Source organism: Atractosteus spatula, chromosome 11 (genome assembly GCF_055471065.1).
Source record: "Atractosteus spatula isolate fAtrSpa1 chromosome 11, fAtrSpa1.hap1, whole genome shotgun sequence".
NCBI classification, from domain to species: domain Eukaryota; kingdom Metazoa; phylum Chordata; class Actinopteri; order Semionotiformes; family Lepisosteidae; genus Atractosteus; species Atractosteus spatula.
Window position 1 is genome coordinate 11,384,711 of NC_142716.1, and position 22,644 is coordinate 11,407,354.

Below are 22,644 nucleotides of genomic sequence, written 5' to 3' on the forward strand. Positions count from 1 at the left end.
TCATAAAGGAAATTCTACTTTGTTATAGTCCGCAATTTAATATTTAGCATTTTCTTACATTTGGGATGTTTAATTTTTTTCCCTAATAAAAAAAACTGAAAATCCAATACCACCACAATTACTTTGATAAAAGTGAATGGGTTTCAATAAAACATACACAAGCATTATGATTTTGGTGTTATCTTTACTGCCTGCAACAACACTAAATATTTTCTTTCTAGTCGGATGACAATTTAAGAAGAAAGCTTAATAATAATGAAGAGGGAGAAATTTATGGAGAACTTTTAAATGTGTAGATGGAGGTAATTGAATGCTTCAGGCTTTTCTGTGTGTGTTTTAAATGGCGTTTCTCAAAATAGAAGTATTTACTACAGTATACACCATAAGACTTGTTTGTATTAGAGAGAGTTGTTTGTATTAGAGAGCGTTGAAGAGTATAAAGTGAATAGTCAGTGGATTTCTATATGAGCATCTGTTTTAAGCCCACAAATTAGTCTTTTAAAAATGTGTTTTGTGAATGGAACTAACATTTGTTAGCACTGATAAAAGGCTCATGTCTGCTATTTTCTTAGCAGACTAGGCTCAAAATAAGTTTCCAGTATATAAATTGTTTATCAATAACCCCTCCTTATTTCTGCACCTAAGCACTGCAATGAAGCATTGCTGCAAAAAGCACAAGGTACCATTAACAGCTCTTTTCTACATCCAGGTTTTAACAAGCAACATAACCTGCCAATAAAAAAGGCTTTTACTCTAATCATCAATAAATAAGAGCTTGCATTTCCTGTACTTTTTCTTACTGTATGAGGAGAAATGTTCATAAATGCGTACGCAGTATTTCAAAGTTTTGAACAAAGCAGTGGAACATTGAAAGCATACGGTCTAATGGTCTAATGTTTACGCTCTCCAGACCCAGTAAAAAAAAAAAAAAAAGAGTCCTATTCCCTCAAGCCTGGCCCTGTGCATGTCTCTGTCAGGATGGGTCTATCAGCTCTCAGCCAGGAACTTGTAGTTCATGACAGCCTTTTATCCCTCATCAAAGCAACAAGTGGATGAACAGACTCTCCTGCTTGCTAACACTCCTCCTTCATGTCTCTCTGTAGGATTTCAGACCCTAAATCTTTCCTTTTAACAAGTGCACACATTTCCTTCCTCTTGCCCCTTGAATCTCTGAGGTACCAGGCAAGACTCACTTGTCTTTACTCTGCAAAACACACTTCAGTGATGAGCTGGCTCCGGAAGCCTTGGTACACAAGGAAGTTTGCGACAGTTTATTTTCCCAGACTGTAAGATACAGTATTTCTACTTGCTCCAGTAATACTGAATAAACCTAATATTATCTGCTCTTTTACTGGTAATTTGTGTTTCTCTTTACTGAAAGATGATCTTCAGTACAATGTGGACGTTGATATAGAAAATTCCATTAACATCGTTACCCTTACAAAATGAAAAAACAAAACTTATGATACCAATACTCTTCTGAAATGATCTGTATGGAAAATATTATATTTTAATTCATATCAAATCCACACTGTCAAATATAAAAATGACATAAACACCCTCAAGTGCCAAGAATATGTTTGCAAGCCCTTCGGTTTAAGGACTGTGGCACATTTTCTTGGGTAGCGCTTTTATTAGGTCACAGAAAATGGCACCTTTCCCTGTTTTTAAATTATTCCTGAATGAAAAAGAGGCCGTGTGAAACTCCCCTTTACGGCATCGCTCTGTGATCACACAGATATTGTTACCACTGAAATAACAGTCTTCTAAAAAAAAGGAGGAAAAAGAAATCTAGCAGTCTGCCAAAAGGCCTGCCTGCAGCCGTTCGCAAAGGCTACATGTGGGAGAGGTTAAAGAGAGCTCAGCAAAAAATTATGTACGGGAGCACTCCTTACAAAAACTCACACGCCATCTCCAATTGTGGATGCCGGGGAAGGGGAGATCATCTATCAGTGGACAAATGCAGGGACTAGAATGCTGCTCCTCAAATGAAATAATATATCTTTGAAAGCCTATGCCCGCAGTAGGCCCAAAGCCCATATATCAAGCCTGAGCGGCTGGTGGATACGCTCCAGAGCTATTAACCTTCCACCTGTTTCCCCTTGTCCTTCACGATGAGCCCCTGCCCTTGGTGCTGCTCCCTTCCCCTGTTCATCTTCTCTCCTGGTGCTAATGTAAAGCCGAGGGCCTGTAGAATAATTCAAATGCAATGGACCAGGGACACGGTTACAAATCTCTGCCAAAGGCGCAGTGACTCACACAGGCAGTTTGTCAGAAGTGTGCCGGGTGACCTCACTGACAGCATTCTAGATATATATCGTCTCAAGAGTTCACAGATCAGGCCTAAAACACCTTATTAATTTCTTCTATTATAAAATATATATATATGTATGTAAAAAACAATAATCTGCAACTGCACCTTGAAATTGAAGTGCTAAAAAAATGTATTAGAATCCATAAACAGCAATCATTAAAAATGCTTTTAGTAGAATAGGTTAGCATAATGGTACACGAGTTTTCAGAATATCTATCCAAAATAAGATAACATCAAATTATGATATAGAACCCCATACCTTCTAACACCCTTTGTTTTAGAATCTAGAAGATGAAAAAGTATCATATTGCTCTTCAAGTTCCATTCTGTCATAGCTTCAAAATATGATACCTGTATATAAATGTGCACTGTCTTATTAAGAAGTTATATGTGCAGAGATAATCCAACCCAATTGAAACATCATAAATTAAATGTAGAATAAGCGTTTTTATAATTCTAATAGAAAATAAGGAACTAAAAAAAATATATATGGCAACATGTTTTTTTCATTTTTTAAATCTGAAATATTACATGCTGTGTTCTTTCTGGGGTACTCTGCACAACTTTCAGAGCTGTCCTCATACTGTATTTGGTTCTTTGCAGCCTCCTCAGCATTTGTCAATTCTTCTCCAGCTGTTTTTTCAATAAAGCCCTGGCTCTCTGCTGGGTGCAGACTCAGGAACAAGGTCTAATACAGTCCACCCCAGTTAATGGCTGGTCTGGTATTACAATTTAAGGTTCCTTTTTTACAATTCAGAACTGTCCCCTAACGGCAGTGAAAGGATGAAAATAAATATTATAGCTGCATGTCAGAGTGCTGTTGGATTTGCTTAGTTTAGTTTTATCAGGTTTATGAAATGATCACATATGGTGTAGGCATAAAGTAGAAGGTATCATACAGTAGGTATCATACAAATTAATAAAGAGGACAGTCTGTAGATAAGTAATAAAAAAAAACATCTTCAATGGAAGAAACTCATTAACAAATTATAAAAATGATAGTTTGCCCAAATGGGGAAAGGGATTGCCTACTTATTTTGCCACTCAGGAGGAAATCATATAAAGTGTTAAATTGTGATAGTGTATACAGTAAAATACAAAGAGAAAAAACAATAAAAATATATATTTAGTACTCATTTTAATTTTGGCCTATTGTTCTAAATGCCTGAGGAAAAGCTTGCCTTATGCATCCTATCTTGTAAACAATCAGCCATTGCTACAATACTGAGGTGATCTCTCTCTGGGCATGAATCACTCCCTACATTCTTTTCAATCTGCGAACAATTACAGATGGGAAAAGTGCCACACCATATCGACAGTGACAACAAATTGCATTGTCCTCTGTACATCTGTTTCCGACTCCCACGCTGAATACTACAGGCTGGGCTAGGTGTTACTTAAGAGGTGGCAAACTTTTCCAAGAACTCTTCGTTTTCGTGTTTTTATGAAGTGAGAGTATTTTCAATCTTGTATGAACCAAGCACATCAATAAACAAAACAAAAAACTGTCAAATACCTTCTTCTGTAGGGATAAAAACTATATTTTGCTTTGAGGTACAAGGGTTTCTGTTTACCTTTGCACTTGAAGGTAATACAGTATGTTATTGCCAATTCCCCATTTTCAAGTTTTGTGGAGTTTGAAATTCTCAGAAAATAACAAACTCCTTACTTCACTGTATGTTTGTGAATTGGTATGAGACCCAGTGTTTTAAAATACACACTTTACCCTGCCATTTTATGTTTTAAAAAAACAAACAGAAATTGTTTCAAATCCTAAACGGATTAAGACAGACTGAGGACCAATGAAAATTTATAACACAGTTTCTAATCCAAAGCATGTGTACTAGCATCTTTGAAAGAATCATGTCATTTTAATTTTGGGGGAATTATGTTCCGTAGCAAACAATAGGAAACTCTTTTTACATATTCCCATAATACCTAAATATTTATGATTCCTATTACTAGGTTGAACTTCTGGAAACTAAATCCTTAAACACTTTTACCAGGTGCTTTTTTCCATGTCTATTTGCAGCAAAATCCTTTTGTTCTTGACTAGCTAATAATAGTGGAATAGCTGGAGATGTATTTATAGTCGCTTAACAGCTCAGGCTTAGAGAACTCTTTATTCACTTATATTTCCTGTGTTTATAATAACCTAACCTCATTTTTCATTACATGCGCTTGATCCAGATTTTAATTTAGAATAAACAAAGTCCGATAACAGTTCCTTTCTACCACACTTCACATTTACTACACATCCCTTACTTGAGGTATGGAGATCTGTACTGTTGATGGCAGGAACAGAACTGAAACAACACTAGCAGTACTGGATTCTTACAGGCTCCTAAAGTCCTTTATGCGCATTTACAGAAATAAATAATCAAAATGAAATACTGTTTTGCTCTTTAGTTGAAACAACACGTTTTGACATGTCCAGTTTTATGTGAGATCAAGGAAGTGCTGGCTTTCCAAATGCAAACTAACCAAAAGCAATTTTAACAGAATCAATTTCTAGACATGTCTGTCAGTTATACAGTATATCTTGTATTAGAATCCACCCTGTAAAGTTGTCATCATTGATTCATTAAAATCAGCAAATAAAAACAAAACTTATTTGTCCCAGGCCTGATTCTAAAAAATATTTTACTTATATGTCAATCACTGCATCTTCTCCGATTGTTTTAGTCTATAGGTGTGTGTCCTGCTTAAAGAATATAGTCAAAACATTTGAATTTTTGATCAGCAGATGTTTTTAACTAATAAATACAGCACTTTCATGAATTGACACCAAGAAAAAATACATTAGAAGAGAGCTTTAGGGACACATAAACATAACATTACCATTTAGAAACCTTTTGTTAAAAGTAAAAGTCCTGAAAAAGTGAACCAGCACAAGGTGATACAATGGACATCGCTTAATAGCGCATAGGTGAAAATGAAGGACTCACATATAACGTCAAGAAGAATTTATGCTAAAGGTAAGCAAACCTAGTTCTAAGAGATTTTCTTGGAACATTACTGTAGGTCAGTGATTGAAAATGGAAAAGGAATCGTTAACCATGCATTTAGTAAAAATGCTTATAAATGCAAAGTACAATATTTATCCCTGCATCACTATCAGAGGTTGCAACTTAAAAGTCTGATGTCTGTGCACTAAAGGGACTAAAGGGTTTTAAAACCAATAGGTCACTTGGGCTTGATGGTATTAATCAAATTCCACTTAAAGGAAGTATACAATGTCATATAAAAAAGATTTTTACACGTTCACTAAACAGACTGTTAAATGGCAAAAATAAATATTAATGCCTTGTTGCAAAGGTATGGAAATTAAATTAAAAACTACACTGAAGGATTCCTTATATGAAAAAAAACAACATGAAGAAGTTGTAATGGTTTAGAAAAGAATCTATGGTACAATATATATATATATGGATTTCTTAAATAATTTTACCAAAATAACGCATGAAGGGTTAATTCTTTTAATGCAGACCAGTGAATATAAAAAGCAGTTTGCACATGGTGTTTAAGTAATGGCTAGAACATTCAAGATTCAAGAGCACTTTTATGAGGAATGGCGGCATTGTGGGCTACGAAACTGAGTGGTGAACCTCATGGGTCAGTATTAGTACTATTACACTTTCTAATTTAAATAAGAAATATACATTATTATCAAAAGCTACCAACCTGAACTTGCAGCATTAGGAATGGTTACCAAAACAAAAGAAAATCAATCTAAATTTTCTGCAATTTCCCTCACAGGATCAATATATCTATCTGTCTAAAGAGTTGTTTTGTTTGTAATGAATCTAAAAATTTTGCTTTAAATTAAACCATATCAGTCTTCAAGGTGGTATAATAAAAAGATAAGCAGTAATCTTTTGTAGTGAATGTGAATAAGTACCATTCGCAATAACGTACGATTTTTAAGGAGGCTGACAGGCTGAAATTCAATACTGAATGGATTTTCTGTATTGTATGTATTAAGCATTAAGTAAAACAGCAAGACAATTGCTGATCAACAGGGCCTGAAAGCTACATTCACAGATTCCTTAGTTTATGGAATTGACAAACTACTATTGAAATACTGCATTTAGCATCATTTAATTGTACTCAGCAAACTAGCATGTGGTGATTGAAAAAAAATCACACAATAAAATATCAAACCATAAACTAATTGCCAACTTCCATTGCTCCAGATGTCTTTGAGAAAATGAATACACAATTTAGATTGAAAGAATATGCAATCGGCTATCAAATCTCAGTTTGTTTATTCTCACTTTCTGACTTTTATACTATTTAACTCATATAAGTTCTGTATATTTATCCAAAAACCAAGCTTTCCCTAGCACATTTGTATCTTTCTTTCAATTCTTGCTGTGTCCAATTCCAGTGAAACCTATTTCTATTTGTTAGTCAGTTTTATACTGTAATTGTTACCAAAGACATCTGAAATTAGCTTTTGTTCTGAGTTTTAAAACAGAAACCAGTGACTTTATTCTGTCTCAAGACTAGTAAAACTGATGAGGAATGTTATTGATTTGGTAAAGTTAAGAGGTGGCTTTAGAATTTCCAAATGCATTGACATTGTAATGAGAAAGAGACTTAAAGTTTGATAATAAAATGACAGGATTAAGTCATTTAGATTAAAGCAAGGTTTGCTTCTAAAATGTTATTCCTTGCTGAGCAATTAAATTGAGACTGCAAACTTTGGGTTGTAAAAACTTTGTTGCAAAATGTCTCACTTTGTACCTATTAATCTCTGAAGACAGAAGTGATTAAACTTTTTGTTTAAGTTTAAATGAATTAGTGTGTGAATCTGTATCATTTAACACAAACCTCGCAGACTGGTATCATTTAATAGTCAAGCGACACCTTTAATTGACTGTTGTCTTTGGGTGGTTCCCCAGTGAACTGTATATATGATTTGTCAGAGGCTGTACTGCCTGGGTGACATCTGCCTTAAGTTCTTTTGTTCACAATTGTTATTACACATTCAGTATATTCAGTCTAGCATCAATCCTCATCACCTATTCTCATTGAAATCAGAAGGATCTTACAGGATTTTCTCTCATCAAAAATGCTAAGCTTTCAGCTTAACAACTGCTATACGAGTACCTTATAATTAGGACATCGGCTCTTGTAAGCTCTCAGTTGTAGCAGATAATTTTGCAGACCTCTGCTTCTGCAAACAATTTAGTGATGATACTGAGCAAAAGTGGCTTCTATGATTGTCATGTACAGCATTGTTTTCTCACAGTTCGCAGATGTATACTAGTTCTGTTTTGAATGTTCAAAAATACAATGGCATGGGTTTGGGGGTGATTCAGTGCACAAAAGATAAAATTTTATTATTTAAACTGATGGAAAATAGGTTGCTGGAAACAAAGCTTTATGGCCAAGTACCATTAAAAACTATAGCAACTTCGCAGTTAGTGAAACAAAATGTTTTCATTTTAGAAACTAAAGTGGGGCAGGGCATAATTTGTAAGCGTAAGCAATAAGCAATCAAATTATGCTGAGTATATGTTAGAAGGATATTATAATTAAAATTATTTTAAAGATAAGAGATGATAAAACAGTGAGCACATCATGTGCACAGGAGCTTCACTCGGCTTGAAAACATTTCGATAAATATACAGTATATGTATTTTATGAAGTTATATATTCCATGAATTGATTAATACAGTATGTCGCACCTTAGGACAAAAGCATGAAAGTAATACAAGTATTTTTTTTACAATGCACCCAACTTATATGCAACATATCATAGATCTATCATGATTCACTGCATATTAACTTTCTTACTGAATAAAAAAAGGTATTGCTTTGATGCCAGTAAAAATACAGTCCTAATAACCAGCTCATTTTGTGTCATGCACTCAGTTTGATTAGAACTACAGAACTGCACTGCACTGTTTTTCAGGTGAAGACAACATTTCTGGCGGGTTGCTTAAACCTTTGTGAGCTTCCTACAGATCACATATTATTTTTACTGACCTCTTGTCCTAATGTGACAGAAATTAAAATCCTGGATGCATTCAGAGCGAATGACCAATTAAGTAAATCAACTTGATTTGAAACTAAAGTCTATGTGCAAAAACATACAAACACTACTAGAATGGTAATATTGACTTTGAAACTAGAAATTATATTAAAAGTTTGAATATATTAGCATACATATTTAAAACTTCATTAGGCTTCAACACAATATTAATTTATATCTTCCATCCCTCAAATGACCTATGCTGAAGCATTCATTCGCACCTATCAACATAATATTAAAAGCCTTTCTTACTTGTCAGGACGCCCAAATCTTTTTTATATACTGTATATTGATTATTTACTGAAAATGACCATTCTGGTGGGCAATTTTAAATGATTCATGAATGTGAAGTCAGTACTGTAAGTACCTTTTATTTTTAGAGGTATAGTTGCTCTTTCCAAACGTTATAAAGTACCAAACGTTATAGAATGTGACCATGTGATGTCTAAGGCAGATAATTAACAAAGAAAACTCAAAAGAACCACTGAGCAATAGTCTGTACACCTAAACAATCGCAAATTAAGCATCTCCTTTCTTTTCTAAAGTTTTCTTGACCGCTGAACAGACCATTCAAGGCCATGTTCTACAACATATGACATCCCAAGTGTGTCCTGCCTCTGAAATGACAAAGGCAAGATTGCACATTTTGAGAAAGTGATTAAATCATATTAATTTATCTTCAAAACACACCAGCCTGTACTTTATTCCCCTTAGTTTTAGTATATTTTGTTTGAAGACACATACCTTCAACTCTCTGAAGAATATGCTGCTCCGAGCCCATTCGACAATGGAAAACAAAGTCTGGTCTGCCATTTTGCACATAAGACCAAAGGTGTTGAGTTTCTCGTGCTTGCCTCTGCTGGCTTGTTCCTGCTGCAGGTAGGCCAGTATCTTGGCCTGCACCTGTGGCTCATCTGGCTCACACTTTAAAAGTTCCACTATCAAGTGGGGAAAACTGGGAGGAGAGCTGGTTTGGTAGGTGTCCATATAAGAGTAGCCCATGAGAGACTCTGGAGAGCTCGTGTAAGGGTCTGGGTACTCAGATTTGATGGTGCGACTCTGAAAGTGACTGTATGCCTGGTAGCTCTGGAGACTCCCATGAGGTGGCATGGTCATGCTGATAGGAGATGTCACAAAGGGGCTTCGGTCATAGTCTGCTGGGGGCAAGGCAGTGTGGCTTAGAGGTAGGCCTTTGGAGGCAGAGTGGATGTTCTGAATGGCCGAAGATATTGTCAGGTCTGTTGGCACAGTCTGCATCACCTGAGTCATGGCTTCTATTTTAAGTCCATTGGCTCTGATCAGGGCCTTCTTCTGTTGTTTCAATGCCCTGTCCCGCTTGTACATTGGACCAAACTTGTTGCGACCACCTCGCATGCGGTCTGCCCTTACAGCTGTGACAAACAAAGATAAAAAATAAGGGAAAGAAATGGTGAACAATGCTTCTGATGATAATACGAAGACTGTAAATGCATAAGAAACTCGACAACTTTGAGAAATATTGTTCAATAAAAATTAACAGAACATTTAATTTTCAGGTTAAAAATATATTTTGAACATTATTTTATCTATAGATTCACAGTACAATACCAATTATTTAAAACATCCTATAACAGTGTAAACAGTTTCAGATAATGAACAAATAAAACAACATTTGAAAAGACACTGACACTTATTTTATTAAATGTTTTATGTTTGCACTCCAGTTTGCATTTGGGGATATAGGATCTCCAAATAAGATTTTTTTTTCAGTGGCTTAGCACTTGGCAGGGAACAAGTTTTATATAGTACTATTTATATAGTACGTGACACATTACTGCAATTTGGATATGATTAAAGCTTCATACTGGTGGATCTAGTTAATTAGTAAAATGAACACAAATAAAAGTCTACTCTGAGAATCATGAATGTGAACACCAAGCTAAAGAATAAATTAATCATATGATCCTTTCTAAAATGCAAAAAAAAGGAAAACATATACACATATAAAAAAGGTAATCAATGAACTTTTCCATTCAGAGACTGCTTTGGGTTTTTTTTTGTGTTGACTGTGCACGTTAATTATTTATGCTTAATTATTTTGCTTTTATGCTGGCAGTAGAGTATAAATTCTCGCACACAGTTGGCACGTGAAAGAAGACGATCCAGTGCACCATTTCCCCAAGCGGAAAAACTTAAAGCCCATAGATAGTGTTATGGCTTCTAATATCTCCAGAATTAAAAATAATTAAAACAAATCCAGCTCAACAGCTGCCTTGGGAGTAATTTTAATGGTCTCTGTCACAGCAGTGTCTGTCACTGCCGTGTAGATCTAAAGAGCCAACGAGAAGTTCTCACAAAGTCCGTCTTGACTAATGGTGACTACACAAAAACAGGAACCTTTGACAGCTCCGTGACACACAGAGACTGCTGAGTGTTCTGCTGGAGGTTAAGTTTGGAGCTTTTTATCTTAGGGATTAGTGTAGCATTAAAAATGTATCACAAAACCCCGTGTATCCATTATACATTATTGTAAGGACTTTAACTATTAATGATTCCAACCAACAAGGTAATTTATGAGCTGAAAACTAATAGTTAGCCCTTTTGGGAAAACACAATTAGGTCTGACCCTGCAAGTCAGACCATGAATACATGTTTTGGTTACATTTTTTTTTTTGCGTCTAATTAAACAAGGTTATTTACATGCATGTCATACAGATTTGTCTGCAGAAAAAAATTAAAAATTAATCTCTCTTTCATATCCCTGCCTGTTTGCTCCCCATTTCCCAGATTCATCTTTCCTAGGAACAGTCACCAAATCATAAAGATGGTAGAATACAAACCATCAATTATTTATTGATTTTATTCTGCTAAATCCAAGGTAATATTTCGCTATTTAAAGTATTTCTATATTACTAAAGCATATTTATGGGTCCCATGGTTGATATCTGACATAAAAATGCTTCAGGGTTTTATACTGTAATGCTTAATGATTTTATACAGCTCCTTTCTGAATGCTCACTATGTATGTACATTTGACAAGACGTTTATTACTGATGGTCTTATATACTGTAGATAAAGCTTTCTTGTGATGTTTTTTTGTCATAGAAAAGTAACTAAAGTTGTTGTTCTGGGCCATTTCTTAACTGTCTACAACTACTCAAGCATTACTTCACAATATTATTTTGTCCACAATTTCAGAACTCATAATTATGTTTGTAAGCTAAATAGTATTTGAACTATTATACGTAAAATCTGCTTTTATTATTTTACTAAAAAGGACTGAGTTTTAAAAAAACCTGAGACATCTTAAGAGAGGAACAAGCCCACCATCTGTCTTATTATTACAATCAAAATACATACATTAAATTAGAGTGCTGTTTGCCTGATTTTGGAATAATAAGATTACTTCACTAAAGGTTTCCTCTCATAGGAATTATTATATACATTTTTTAAACTCTGAAATTCTGAGGAAATGAAATAATTTAATAAAGCAAAGAATATCCTTTACAACTTTATAAGTTCTGTTTGGTTCTATACATTTTTCAGCACTATGAAATAGAAACAGAACCCTTTAAAAATAAACCTCCTTATTTTACAGTAGCTCTTAATTAAAAAAAACAAATAGAACATTTCACTCAGTTACAGCCTTATTATTCCTATTAAAAAATTAGAACACATGGAATTTGTGGTAAACACCTAAAGAAGTGGTGAATGATTTTGATTGTAAACTTGCAACTAGCTACCATTTATCAACAGAAGTCGCCATAGCGACTATAAATTAAGCGACTTAGCGACAATATTAAGTCACATTGTCACTTAATTTAACTTAGTAATATGGTCTATTATTTTGTTTGATTTGTTTTTCCTATCAATGCATTAGGTCATTAGCCAGTCTGCATTCTTGTATATATCTTGATTTCTACTATTGACTGTTTCTACTAAACAATACAATCTTTATATTATCTTCTACTTTTTAACATACAGTAATTGCACGGCATAGGCCGTGCTAAAATAAAACTGTAAATGTATTAATATTAATAAATTATTGCAACAATTGCTTCATATATACTGCAACTCCTATTGATTCGTCCGGTCAATTTTAGCTGTATTTTTTAACTCCAACAGATGAATTAATTTGAGGAAAGGTACTGAGAAAAACTACTGCTGCTTTTTATCGATACCACACCACATGCCTGGATGCACCGATTCAAACTTTCAGACATGCAACCAGAATGAAAATAATACATTTTTTTAATGTGAAGCTGACACAAGGAATTATTGAAAGATTTTCTCCTCGTGTACTTCAGAAATACATCAGCTTTGAAAAAATGTATATCCATGGATATGATTGACAAAGTACTGCAGGGCTTTTGGTATCCTGTTGCTAACATATGAAAACAAATCAAAAGAAAATAAGCCTATAACATGACAGCCAAGGAAACTCTGCCCTCTGGCAAGTCACAATTAACAGTAATTCATTAGATTACTAAAACATCATTTGTATGGGGCAAAACCAAATACTTCAGAAAGTACACATAAACTAAAATAAGCAGCTATCTAAAAAAAAGCTCATTTTCTGAATACCAGTAGAATAAAGGTCTGTTTTTCAATGTATTTTCTTAGAATGTGTCACGCATGTGTCATTTCCCTTATGGCTAACATTGCCAGGAGCACAGAAAGCAAATAGTTTAATGAAAAACATCCTTACCTTCCAGTTTCATGCCAACAGTGAGACATTTTTGAAACCGACAGTAGGGACACCGTTTCCTCTGTGTTTTGTCAATCTGGCAGCTCTGATTTTCTATACATGTGTACCTTTTATTATTCTGAACTGTGCGCTTGAAGAAACCCTATGGAAAAAAATATTTAGATGTAAACTTCAAATTTCTTGCAATCTTTAAACTTATATTTGTTTTTTTTTACAATATATATTTATGAAGAAGAACACGCACAAATGTTGTATGATTTGTTAATACTCAAAACTTAGGGAGATTTATTAAATAGCTTAAGTTCATCTTTGTAACAGGCCTTGACAGGATTTGCAAAAAACAATCTACAAAGGAACAAACTCCTATCAAAGTAAAGCAATAGGGAAAAAAAAACACAGCCAATTCAATACAAACAGCTTTCTATAGTAAAATGAGAATTGAAGACTTTATTGCTACTCTTAAAATAATGCAAAAGCAGGAACCATTGAAATACCTCAGCAGCTAAGATTAAGTCAGCAAACCTTAATGGAATGTTTTACTGCATTATGATGGAGTGCTGCACCATATGCAAATATTATATGTAAGTACTGAATTTCATGAAGATAATTGAACAACAAGGATATTTTGAGTCAATTTGTTCACTAAAGACAGCAAAGATTTAATTCTACCTTACCTGACCCAATTTATGAGGGTGCAAAGTATTTTGACCTTTAACATGAAATAAGCACTACAAATTGGATTTTACACCCCGATATTCTGATTAACTTTTGTATAGAGTGAGCATACTTTTGGCAATAATAACCTGGATGAAAAAGTACAACCTCTGGTTGGTGCAGAGAGCTGTTAAACTAGACTTTTAATTCAAGTAGTCAATAAGTGAATGACAGAATTAAGGTCCTCAATTATCATATCTGCAAAAAAACTCTGGAAGAATTCACAAACATATACAAAATCTATACTGTATATTAAAGGGCATATAAAGGGTAGAGGCAATGAAAACATTTTTAAAAAACATTCAATGACTTGGGCTTGCTACATTGCTTGAGATTATTAAAATTGTATCTTATAGCACCATTAATGTGATGGGTATTGTATATTAAAAAGAAACGTTGCAAGAAAAAGGCCATATAGTATGATATGCATGCATTTTGACCAAAATGCATTTTAGATTCTAAAGATTATAAACAAAATTGTGCATCATTATGAATAGGTCACAGTTTTGTCCTTTAATTTTAAACTGTTCGCAAAAGTAATGGTTTTGATATAAACCAGAACACATACTAGGCAAAGGGATTCACATGCAATGCCCGTGTCCTTCGATTTTTATCTCCGGATCTGTTTTTTTTTTGTTGTTTTACATTTGAGACAGTGCAGTTTAGGAAAATTAAGAGAAAACAGCAAGTAGTTTTGAATTCCAGAAACACAGCACATAACTTCTGTAATAAAGGAATAGTTCCAATCAACTAAATATTCAAACAATGGCACCATCAAATAAATCTGGTTCTGATACAGAGAGACATTTCTCGACTTGAGCACACTGGAGACACGGAAAAAGTCAGTCATAGCAGAAATGCATATGAAAGCAGTTGCATTTGAGAAGCTAAGGTGCTATCACAAGATTAAGTATCAAAATGAATTAAATAAAAACATGGGCAACTTCTTAAAAAGCTCTTTAAATTAATTATGAAGTATTCCTTCTTATGTGTAAGAGTAAAACTGTGTCACTAAGACGTTACTACACAGCATTAATCAAAACATGAAGGTCTTTTCTCATTTGACCTACTGTAGCTTTCATACAATTAAAGAAAAAATAAGTTACTAAAGTTAAAACAACTAATGCAAACACATAAATTCATAGGTACAGTACTTGGACAGACACACAGTCCATGAGTCATTTTTTACATTTATCAGTAAATTGGAGAAGACATTTTTTTAAACAACTATGCAAATTAGAAGACAGAAGATTTAACTAGTAAAACCTGTAACAAGAATTAGGCAAGATAAAACAATCAGAAAATATAGCAAAAAAACGCACACACCTTGCAGCTCTCACAGGTAAGGAGACCATAGTGGTACCCTGACACCTTATCTCCACACACAGGACAGAGCTCATCGAGGTCTTCATCATAGGAGTAGTCCATCATTTTAAACTGAGGAGCTGGAAAGTAGAGGGGTATATAGGCCAATTCAGAGCTTAAATGCAATGTAAAATTTTTCACTGCAATTGAACCACCACATGCTTCATCCAAGAACGTCTCTGGCAAGTTTCCTATAAATAAGCTTTTCTAGAAACCCCAGCATTACATTTTCCACAGGTCTGCAATACTCCTGACTGTAAGAGTAGAATAAACATTGAAGAAACAAAATGATGTCTGAGCCAACCGATGTATCAGATTTACAGTATGCAGTTTGATGACCAAGTCTTATTGATTTTCTTCTTCCTCAGATAGGTTGAAAAATCAGTCCTTAAAACTCCATTGTAAATGCTGTTTCTGTAGTAAAAGTCGTATAGATAACGAATAAGTAGTCTCAATACGGAGGGTCAGTAACTTCGATGAAAATAGAGTGGGCTACACAAGACCTGTCAGTAATATGCTTGGTTATTCTTAACTAGAAAAATCACATCATACATTTCTTTTTCTGGAAGCACAAAATAATACAGTGATAATTCGTGAACTTTCTAAGCGATTTGTAAAACCTTTTGAATCTGCATTCATAAATATTCATTCTACTGTATGTTCTAATGCCTCAGAAAATAGGAGGCTACTAAACATTTAAGAGTAACACAAGACTAGCATATTGCTACTTCTGTCACACACACTCTCTCGCCAGAAGATATTTAATACTGAAACAGCCTAAAGGCACTCAAAAAACTTTATTTCAAAGTAGGCTACCCGCGTATAACAAACGTGTCTCCAATCTGTAAAAAGAATTTGAATCAAATCATTTCCAACCACCTGTTCGGTCATTTTTTAAGAGAACAAAAAGAATGACAAGTTGCAACAAATGTTTAAGCCCTTGCCCACAATGCTTCAAACGTAGCTATTTAATATTTCAGTTTTGCTTTAGTATATTGACGAAGGTAGTATAGTACGTAGATATACAACTATAAAGTCATGCTCATTTTTTAAAAGTTTACAACATTCCTCGGACCTTCGCGGTTCTGACACAGTTTATGTCAGCTCCTGTCAATCTGGCTTCAAATCACAAAACATGCAAATAATAATTACTATGCATACCAGGGGAGTTTCTTTAATTTCACTAAAACGTATCAAGTTAATTATTGTGTTGAGCACCAGATAATAGATATGTAAATCCCAGGAGGTACATGTAATAACTGAAAGACTGTAATGCAGACAAGAACATGTATCCGTGAATGTACAATGTCGCACATATTTTATTTAAAATAAAATGTCACTGAATGAAGTATGACTGTTTTACAATATAGCAGATGTATATATCCCGATTATTAAAATTTACAGCTTATTATTTAAAGTATAGAAATTAATAAAACATCGCTCTATAATATGTATCTGAATTACACGAGGAATTTAAAATGTATACAGTTTATAGTGTTTTAATGCTATGGGTTGTGCTAGCTCTTTAAAACAATAAAATGTATTTATGCTTAACTAATTTCACTGTTTTATATTAAGTGGGAGCTAAAACAATTGTTACTGTATGCAGTTTATCAAGGTACAGGTATTACAAATTATCACCGGGCACTATATTTATGTATGGAGCCCTTGAGTACCGTGTATCTCACGGTACTTGTGTTATCACAACTTGATTACCGTGTATTTACAGTATAACATACCTTTATTAAAATAATCCCTACATCTATCAGAAAGGGTATATCCTGATCTGGGGAAATTCGTCTCTCAAGCATTAACACATCAAACCAAACATGACAAAAAGTCTCAATCGTGAAAATCCCAACATCAGCAGGAATTTATTAATTGTCGACAACTACAAAGAACAGAACCATGGTTAAATGTTCAAAGTCTCAGAATGTCTTACAATCCGGTGGTTATTTAGTGTGATTTACTTTAGAGAGATGTCATTTTCCCTACGAGAAGTCTATAGTTATTTTACGTGAAAGAGTTTTTTAACTTACTAAACAGACATTCTAAATACTATTAGCACACTGTTTACCATGCACGTAAAACATATATTTGCAAGAAAAATTAGGAAAAAGATACAATGAAATAAATAATTTGTATTTAAGATGCGATTACATAAACTTGAGAAGTTTGTTTGAACTTAATTTTATTGGTACATACTGTATCAATATACAGTATAACAGCGCTTTATACAGTATATATTTAAGGACTTATGAAGTTATACTTTAATAGAAAATCGTGTCTTTAATTTGATTCTCAATCGTGTCTATCTAGAGTTAATACGTTCTCCCCTAGAAAAGGGAAAATAAGCAATACACAACTGGTGGGATTGATGAATGAAAAATAATCTAAACGCCTGATTTAAATACTGTAGCTAGGTTTAACAAAATGAGGTTTATGATCTCTGATCTTCAGTGCTCAAAGCTGAAGTACAGAAAGTGACTATCAGAGAGTGCTGTTCAAATGCTTTTTTAATTCCGTTTTGAACGTTTTTTACAGCACACTCGCATATGAAAATTCATTACATAAACCTTTTTTCAATCAAACATCAATTGTCAATAATTTCAGAAATTAAGAGAATGGAGATATTGGTTTCCTCTCTTTGAAAGCACACTTTCTGCGCGTTTATTTGCTAGGACAAGTTTAGAAAGTTATATTGTATCTTGCCCTTGCCCGATTAATTCTGAAGCACTGAGATTTGAAGGAAATAGGAAAAGCTCGGTTCCTTACTTTCACATCGCAACAGGTTGAATAAACAAGTTGTTTTCAATTTGTTCTTAGAAGTAACTTAATATTGATAAAGTAATAAATATTCAGTTAGCTGCTATAGGAATTGACAATGAAAACTGAACTGGTACATTAATTACATTTCAGACGTTTAGTGTGTACAGTATATATTTAAAGGAAACAGTTAAGCTAAAAAGAATAAATAACAAATTTACGGCACAATACAGTAACATTTATGGTAAAATGGACCCCAGATAGCAATTAACAATTAATTCACTATTATTTGACAGTTTTCGTGCTCAAAGAGAAAGTTCAAGATACCATAAAAATAAGTTTTCTTAGTTTTCCCAAAGGATGCACTTCAAAGTGAATACTTCAGGCCCATCATCTTATTTTGCTTAACTTCCAGAGTTTGGTGTAAAAAAGACATTATAAATATTCGGGATCTACACGTAAATAACGTCTACATGAATCATTTCTGGATATTTTTGTTTATTGCAAGAGATAAACGTCTTAAGGGGCTCCGACCTCTAATAACGCAGGCTGCATATACTGTACGTAACCTTACATTAGCGAGCCATCACAATATAACTGAATACGTAACTTGAAAATAATTTTACTACCAAATGGTTTCGATTGGCAACATCTTTATGACAATGTGATAAACCGCTAAAAACTACGCTTACCATTTAATATGCCTTAGTTAAACACGCGGTGGAAAAAGAAGTATCAGTGATTATCGGATGAGATCTAAAAAGGTCACAATAATTTAAACATGATCTGAAATCTAATGCACCATTAATACGATGCTACCCAAATCGACAAATCACTAGTACAATGTACAGTACAATATACACACACATTCTCCATTTCTGCATCCACCTCGCATGTGCAATGAATGTAAATGAAGCTATTTACTTACCTTGCATGTTTTCTGGCATGTGTCCCTGTTCCCCATGCGATCGAGCGAGTCCCAGAGATTCCGTCTCGACTTTGGGCAGCATGACAGCGCTGCAAAGCGGAACTGGGGGCTCGGCTCCGTCCGACAGGCCACCTGGACGCAAGGGGGACACCACAAATTCTCACCTACTGAGAAAACTCTCCCCAAATCCAGCGAATGCCTCAACTCAGCTGGTGCCACTTTAATTTAAGGGCACACAACAGCTTGTCTTTTAATAGCTGACAAAATAAAAGTTAATCTCCCACACCGGCCCTGTGAAATCTAATCTCATCGATTTCAATTTTGTGCGTTACCACGCCGCAATTAGAAGAGAGCGCACTTTAAAAAAAATGTCTATCAGCAGTTATGTTACTAGACACCCGGTTTTTGCACTGTTAACCAAAAATTAAGAAAATGACACCTTAAACTAAGAGATCATCACGTCTGTGTCGATGTTTCAGCGGCTATCTGATCTCCCAGTGCCTCTTCGATGTTTCTGACATCAGTCTATAAACTGAAGTTAACTGTCAGGGGCTTCAGGGTTACAGTCCCCTCCAATGTGTTATGTCTAGCTAGCTCTATCTGTGATGTGTTGAGTTCTGAAGTTGAAACCATTCCTTCCTGCCTTGTTTACTCATCACTCACAAAGCTCTCTCCAATCACGGTTCTTCGGGGTGGTCTGACATCACGCTTTCTTTGGCCAATCCCTGGCAGAGGCAAGAAATCGCAGCTCATAAAATGTTTCATCCTCCCAATTCGAAGTGGTTTAAATAGCAATAGTGACAATGCTTCAAATGTGTGAAATAAATAACGCAATGAACGGACATGGTGAGAATCAACGAATATCTGAGCTCCGTGTTGTTGTAACAGAAATTTAAAGAGTCAGAGAAAACAGAAATTCAAGGAAATTTTAGAAGGTTAGATTTGGAGAAATAAGAACACATTTGGTATTTATCAGTGTTTTTCTGTCATACATTCAGACAGAAGCATTTATTTATTAGACGGTTTGTATGGGTTTTTAAATAATTGTGAACATTAGGTCATTTCAATTAAGTTTTCGTGATATGGTGGATACGGTTATACAGTAATCGCCCAGGTGAGTGTATGAATTGCATTCAAGCGCACGATTGGAGAAAAGACCATACAAAATTATTTCTAAAACGCAGTCGACATTTTAAGTCAGAAGCATCTCTAATACTGCATCAAGAAAAGGCTAAATATATTTTCAGATTCAAATTGCTTTATTGACATGAGCTAGCGCAGTATGGCCAAACATAAATAATTAATGGTTTTGAAAACTACTAGCAATCATAATAATTTTAGATAATACGCCAATTAATTTCTGTGCCTCACCCTTACTTCACACAAAGCTTGCAATATTTTGTGAATATTGGCTCATACTTAATACAATTTATAAAATACAGGTTGAAATGCTTAATTAAAATATAATCAAACTGAATGTGCTTTCAACTGTGTTCATTACTGATCCTTAACAGAAATTGAAATTGCTGTATTACAAATTATTCACGGAGATACAATACTGTAGTAGCAGGTGAAACGTGCTTATTGCTAACGGTAAGGAATCGCATATCTACCTGTGTTACCTCTGAATACAGTGTACTGCTCCGACATAGACAACTGATGTCAAAAATGCACAACTAAAGGCCCACTACAAATATTTAAATATCTTTTTTACGTTAAAATATTCATTTTGGAGTTTTCTGCTGACACCGACTCTAATCGGGATACTTTACGGTGATGTGTTCAGTGGCTAACCTGTAGGTGTTCGAATGACTGTCTTACGATAACAAAGTATATCTCTTTCGCTTCACATGGTTGATCACAAGACGATCCGATACTAACATAAAGATCCTTTATTTGAATTCTGTACGGTGTCGGTCAGAAGCAAAAGCATTTACACTTGCGTCTTAGAAACTAGAAACAGTAGTACCACCGCTACTACAAACAATAATCTAAGAAATAAACAGAAAATTATAATTGTGCTTTTTTATTTCAATATTGGTAAAAACGTTAGAATCATGAATCCATTTTTATCTTTATATCTCTAACAGCATGACATAAAAAGGAAGCCGCCGAACTGGAAGAACTGGAAGTATTTCCCCTAAAAGCGTTTTCAGGAATTGAGAAACTAGTATGTTAAGATTGCAACAAGCCGCTTTCAATAAAAAGTGCAAGTAAAAAAAATTACTAAACAATAATTACAGTGCAGAGATCTATACAGAGATCAGTGCTAACATAAAAAAATACAAAAAGTTGCAAAAGCTACAAGTTTTTTTTTACTTAACAAGACATTATAACGCCTTTGAAATACCGTATTCTCTTATTAAGTAAAAAAAAAAGCTATAATGTCCTAAATATCTGTTTAATTATAATTAAACAGGCTTTAAATTGACTAAGGAATAATTATTTTCCACATCTAAAAAAATATGTTTTAGCCGAAATTGCTTTATTCACAAAACATTTTCTGCATTTATTTCTCTCTTAAGCTACAATTTCCAAGGGGCGTTTCGGAAAAATATATTTTTATTTTTAATCTAAATTTATTCTACTTAAAATCATTAGGTATAAATAAAAATTAATTAGTTTAACGAGTAACGAACGGCATTTTCCAATTTTAGCGGTTGAAAGATAATTTTACTGTATTACACTTTTTAAACTGAAAGATTTTAAAACGGTAGCCTGCATTACCAGAAATAGAATAGCCCTCCTTATTCGTTTTTCCAGGATTGCCTTTTGTTTTCATCATAAACTGGTTAAATCACAATTGTCTACTCTTCTCTTCATCTTTGCTACATTTTTACATTATTCTTTATATGAATAATGTTAAGATAATATTTTTTATTATATTATAATATTTATTATAAAGTATGTCAGCTCGGGGACTGCTACCATCAGTTGGTGAAATTACAAGAATTGCTTTATAAAATATGCATGGTGTTTGCCTCGATAGGTATCTGAGAAGAATAGTGTATTGTGAAACTGAAAACGTGTTCGGATTATTCCAATTCAAATTCTTGATTTGTTTGTATTTACCCTACTGCTGGAGACATTTCTAGATATTTGATAACCTCTTCTGAAAGTTTTGATAATTTCTGTAGAACATTGTTGTTCTGCTTTTTTTCAGTTTGGTAACCTTTCCTATTAGAAAAAATGTAGACTAGCCTGGGAAAGTTTCTCCATGTACAATAAATCATCAAGTCAGTGGTAGCCTATATCTTTCGCTCATCTTTCCAAACGCTGAAGATTCAAGGGTTTTGCAAATTAAAATTGTAATCCGATATTTGAAACAGTCTCAAAGCTAGCCACCGTTGTTGAAACACACCATTAAAACATTAAAAAGTGACAAGCATTATAGGCTATCTGTATTTTTATTATTTAAGGCCGAAAGTTTTGTGTTTCATATTAAAAAATATAAAAGATCGTTTCATCTTACCTTGAATCTTTTTTTTTAATTAATCGAAATAAAACATCAATGTAAATAACACAATCACAATGTTAAAATATAATTTTGTGGTCGGAAAACATTTATCTTATAAACCAGATTCTCATAGTTAACAAATTATTACAAGGACAGTGGAGCAGATATGCGAATAATACAAGTTTTCAAAAATATGAGAAAAACAATTTGTTGTGATGTGTTTTATTCGCAAAATAATGCAATAATGCATACAGCACGCTTCGCGTCTTCCTTTCTAATAACGTCGATGTTAGTATCATCGGGAAAAAAATCCTTTCTCATACATTCCTGTTTCTTTCTACGACATAAGATAAGATGTACACCAATCAAT

The 22,644-nt window shown here is 34.0% G+C and overlaps 1 protein-coding gene across 2 annotated transcripts in view; it reads right to left on the reverse strand.

Annotated features, from left to right (window-relative positions):
- The window catches only part of nr5a2 (nuclear receptor subfamily 5, group A, member 2), a 59,984-nt gene that overhangs the window by 36,567 nt on the left and 773 nt on the right, over nucleotides 1-22,644 (reverse strand). Inside the window, exons 1-5 of one of the 2 annotated variants that reach the window (XM_088928320.1) lie at nucleotides 19,257-19,377; nucleotides 18,818-18,949; nucleotides 15,085-15,203; nucleotides 13,045-13,186; nucleotides 9,102-9,748 (exon numbers count right to left, since the gene is read on the reverse strand). In XM_088928320.1, the coding sequence (XP_088784446.1) occupies nucleotides 9,102-9,748; nucleotides 13,045-13,186; nucleotides 15,085-15,203; nucleotides 18,818-18,899 (990 nt within the window). In that variant the 5' untranslated portion in view covers nucleotides 18,900-18,949; nucleotides 19,257-19,377. Of the gene's footprint in view, nucleotides 1-9,101; nucleotides 9,749-13,044; nucleotides 13,187-15,084; nucleotides 15,204-18,817; nucleotides 18,950-19,256; nucleotides 19,378-22,644 lie in introns of those variants that run through there. The other variant, XM_088928319.1, reaches the window with a different exon arrangement.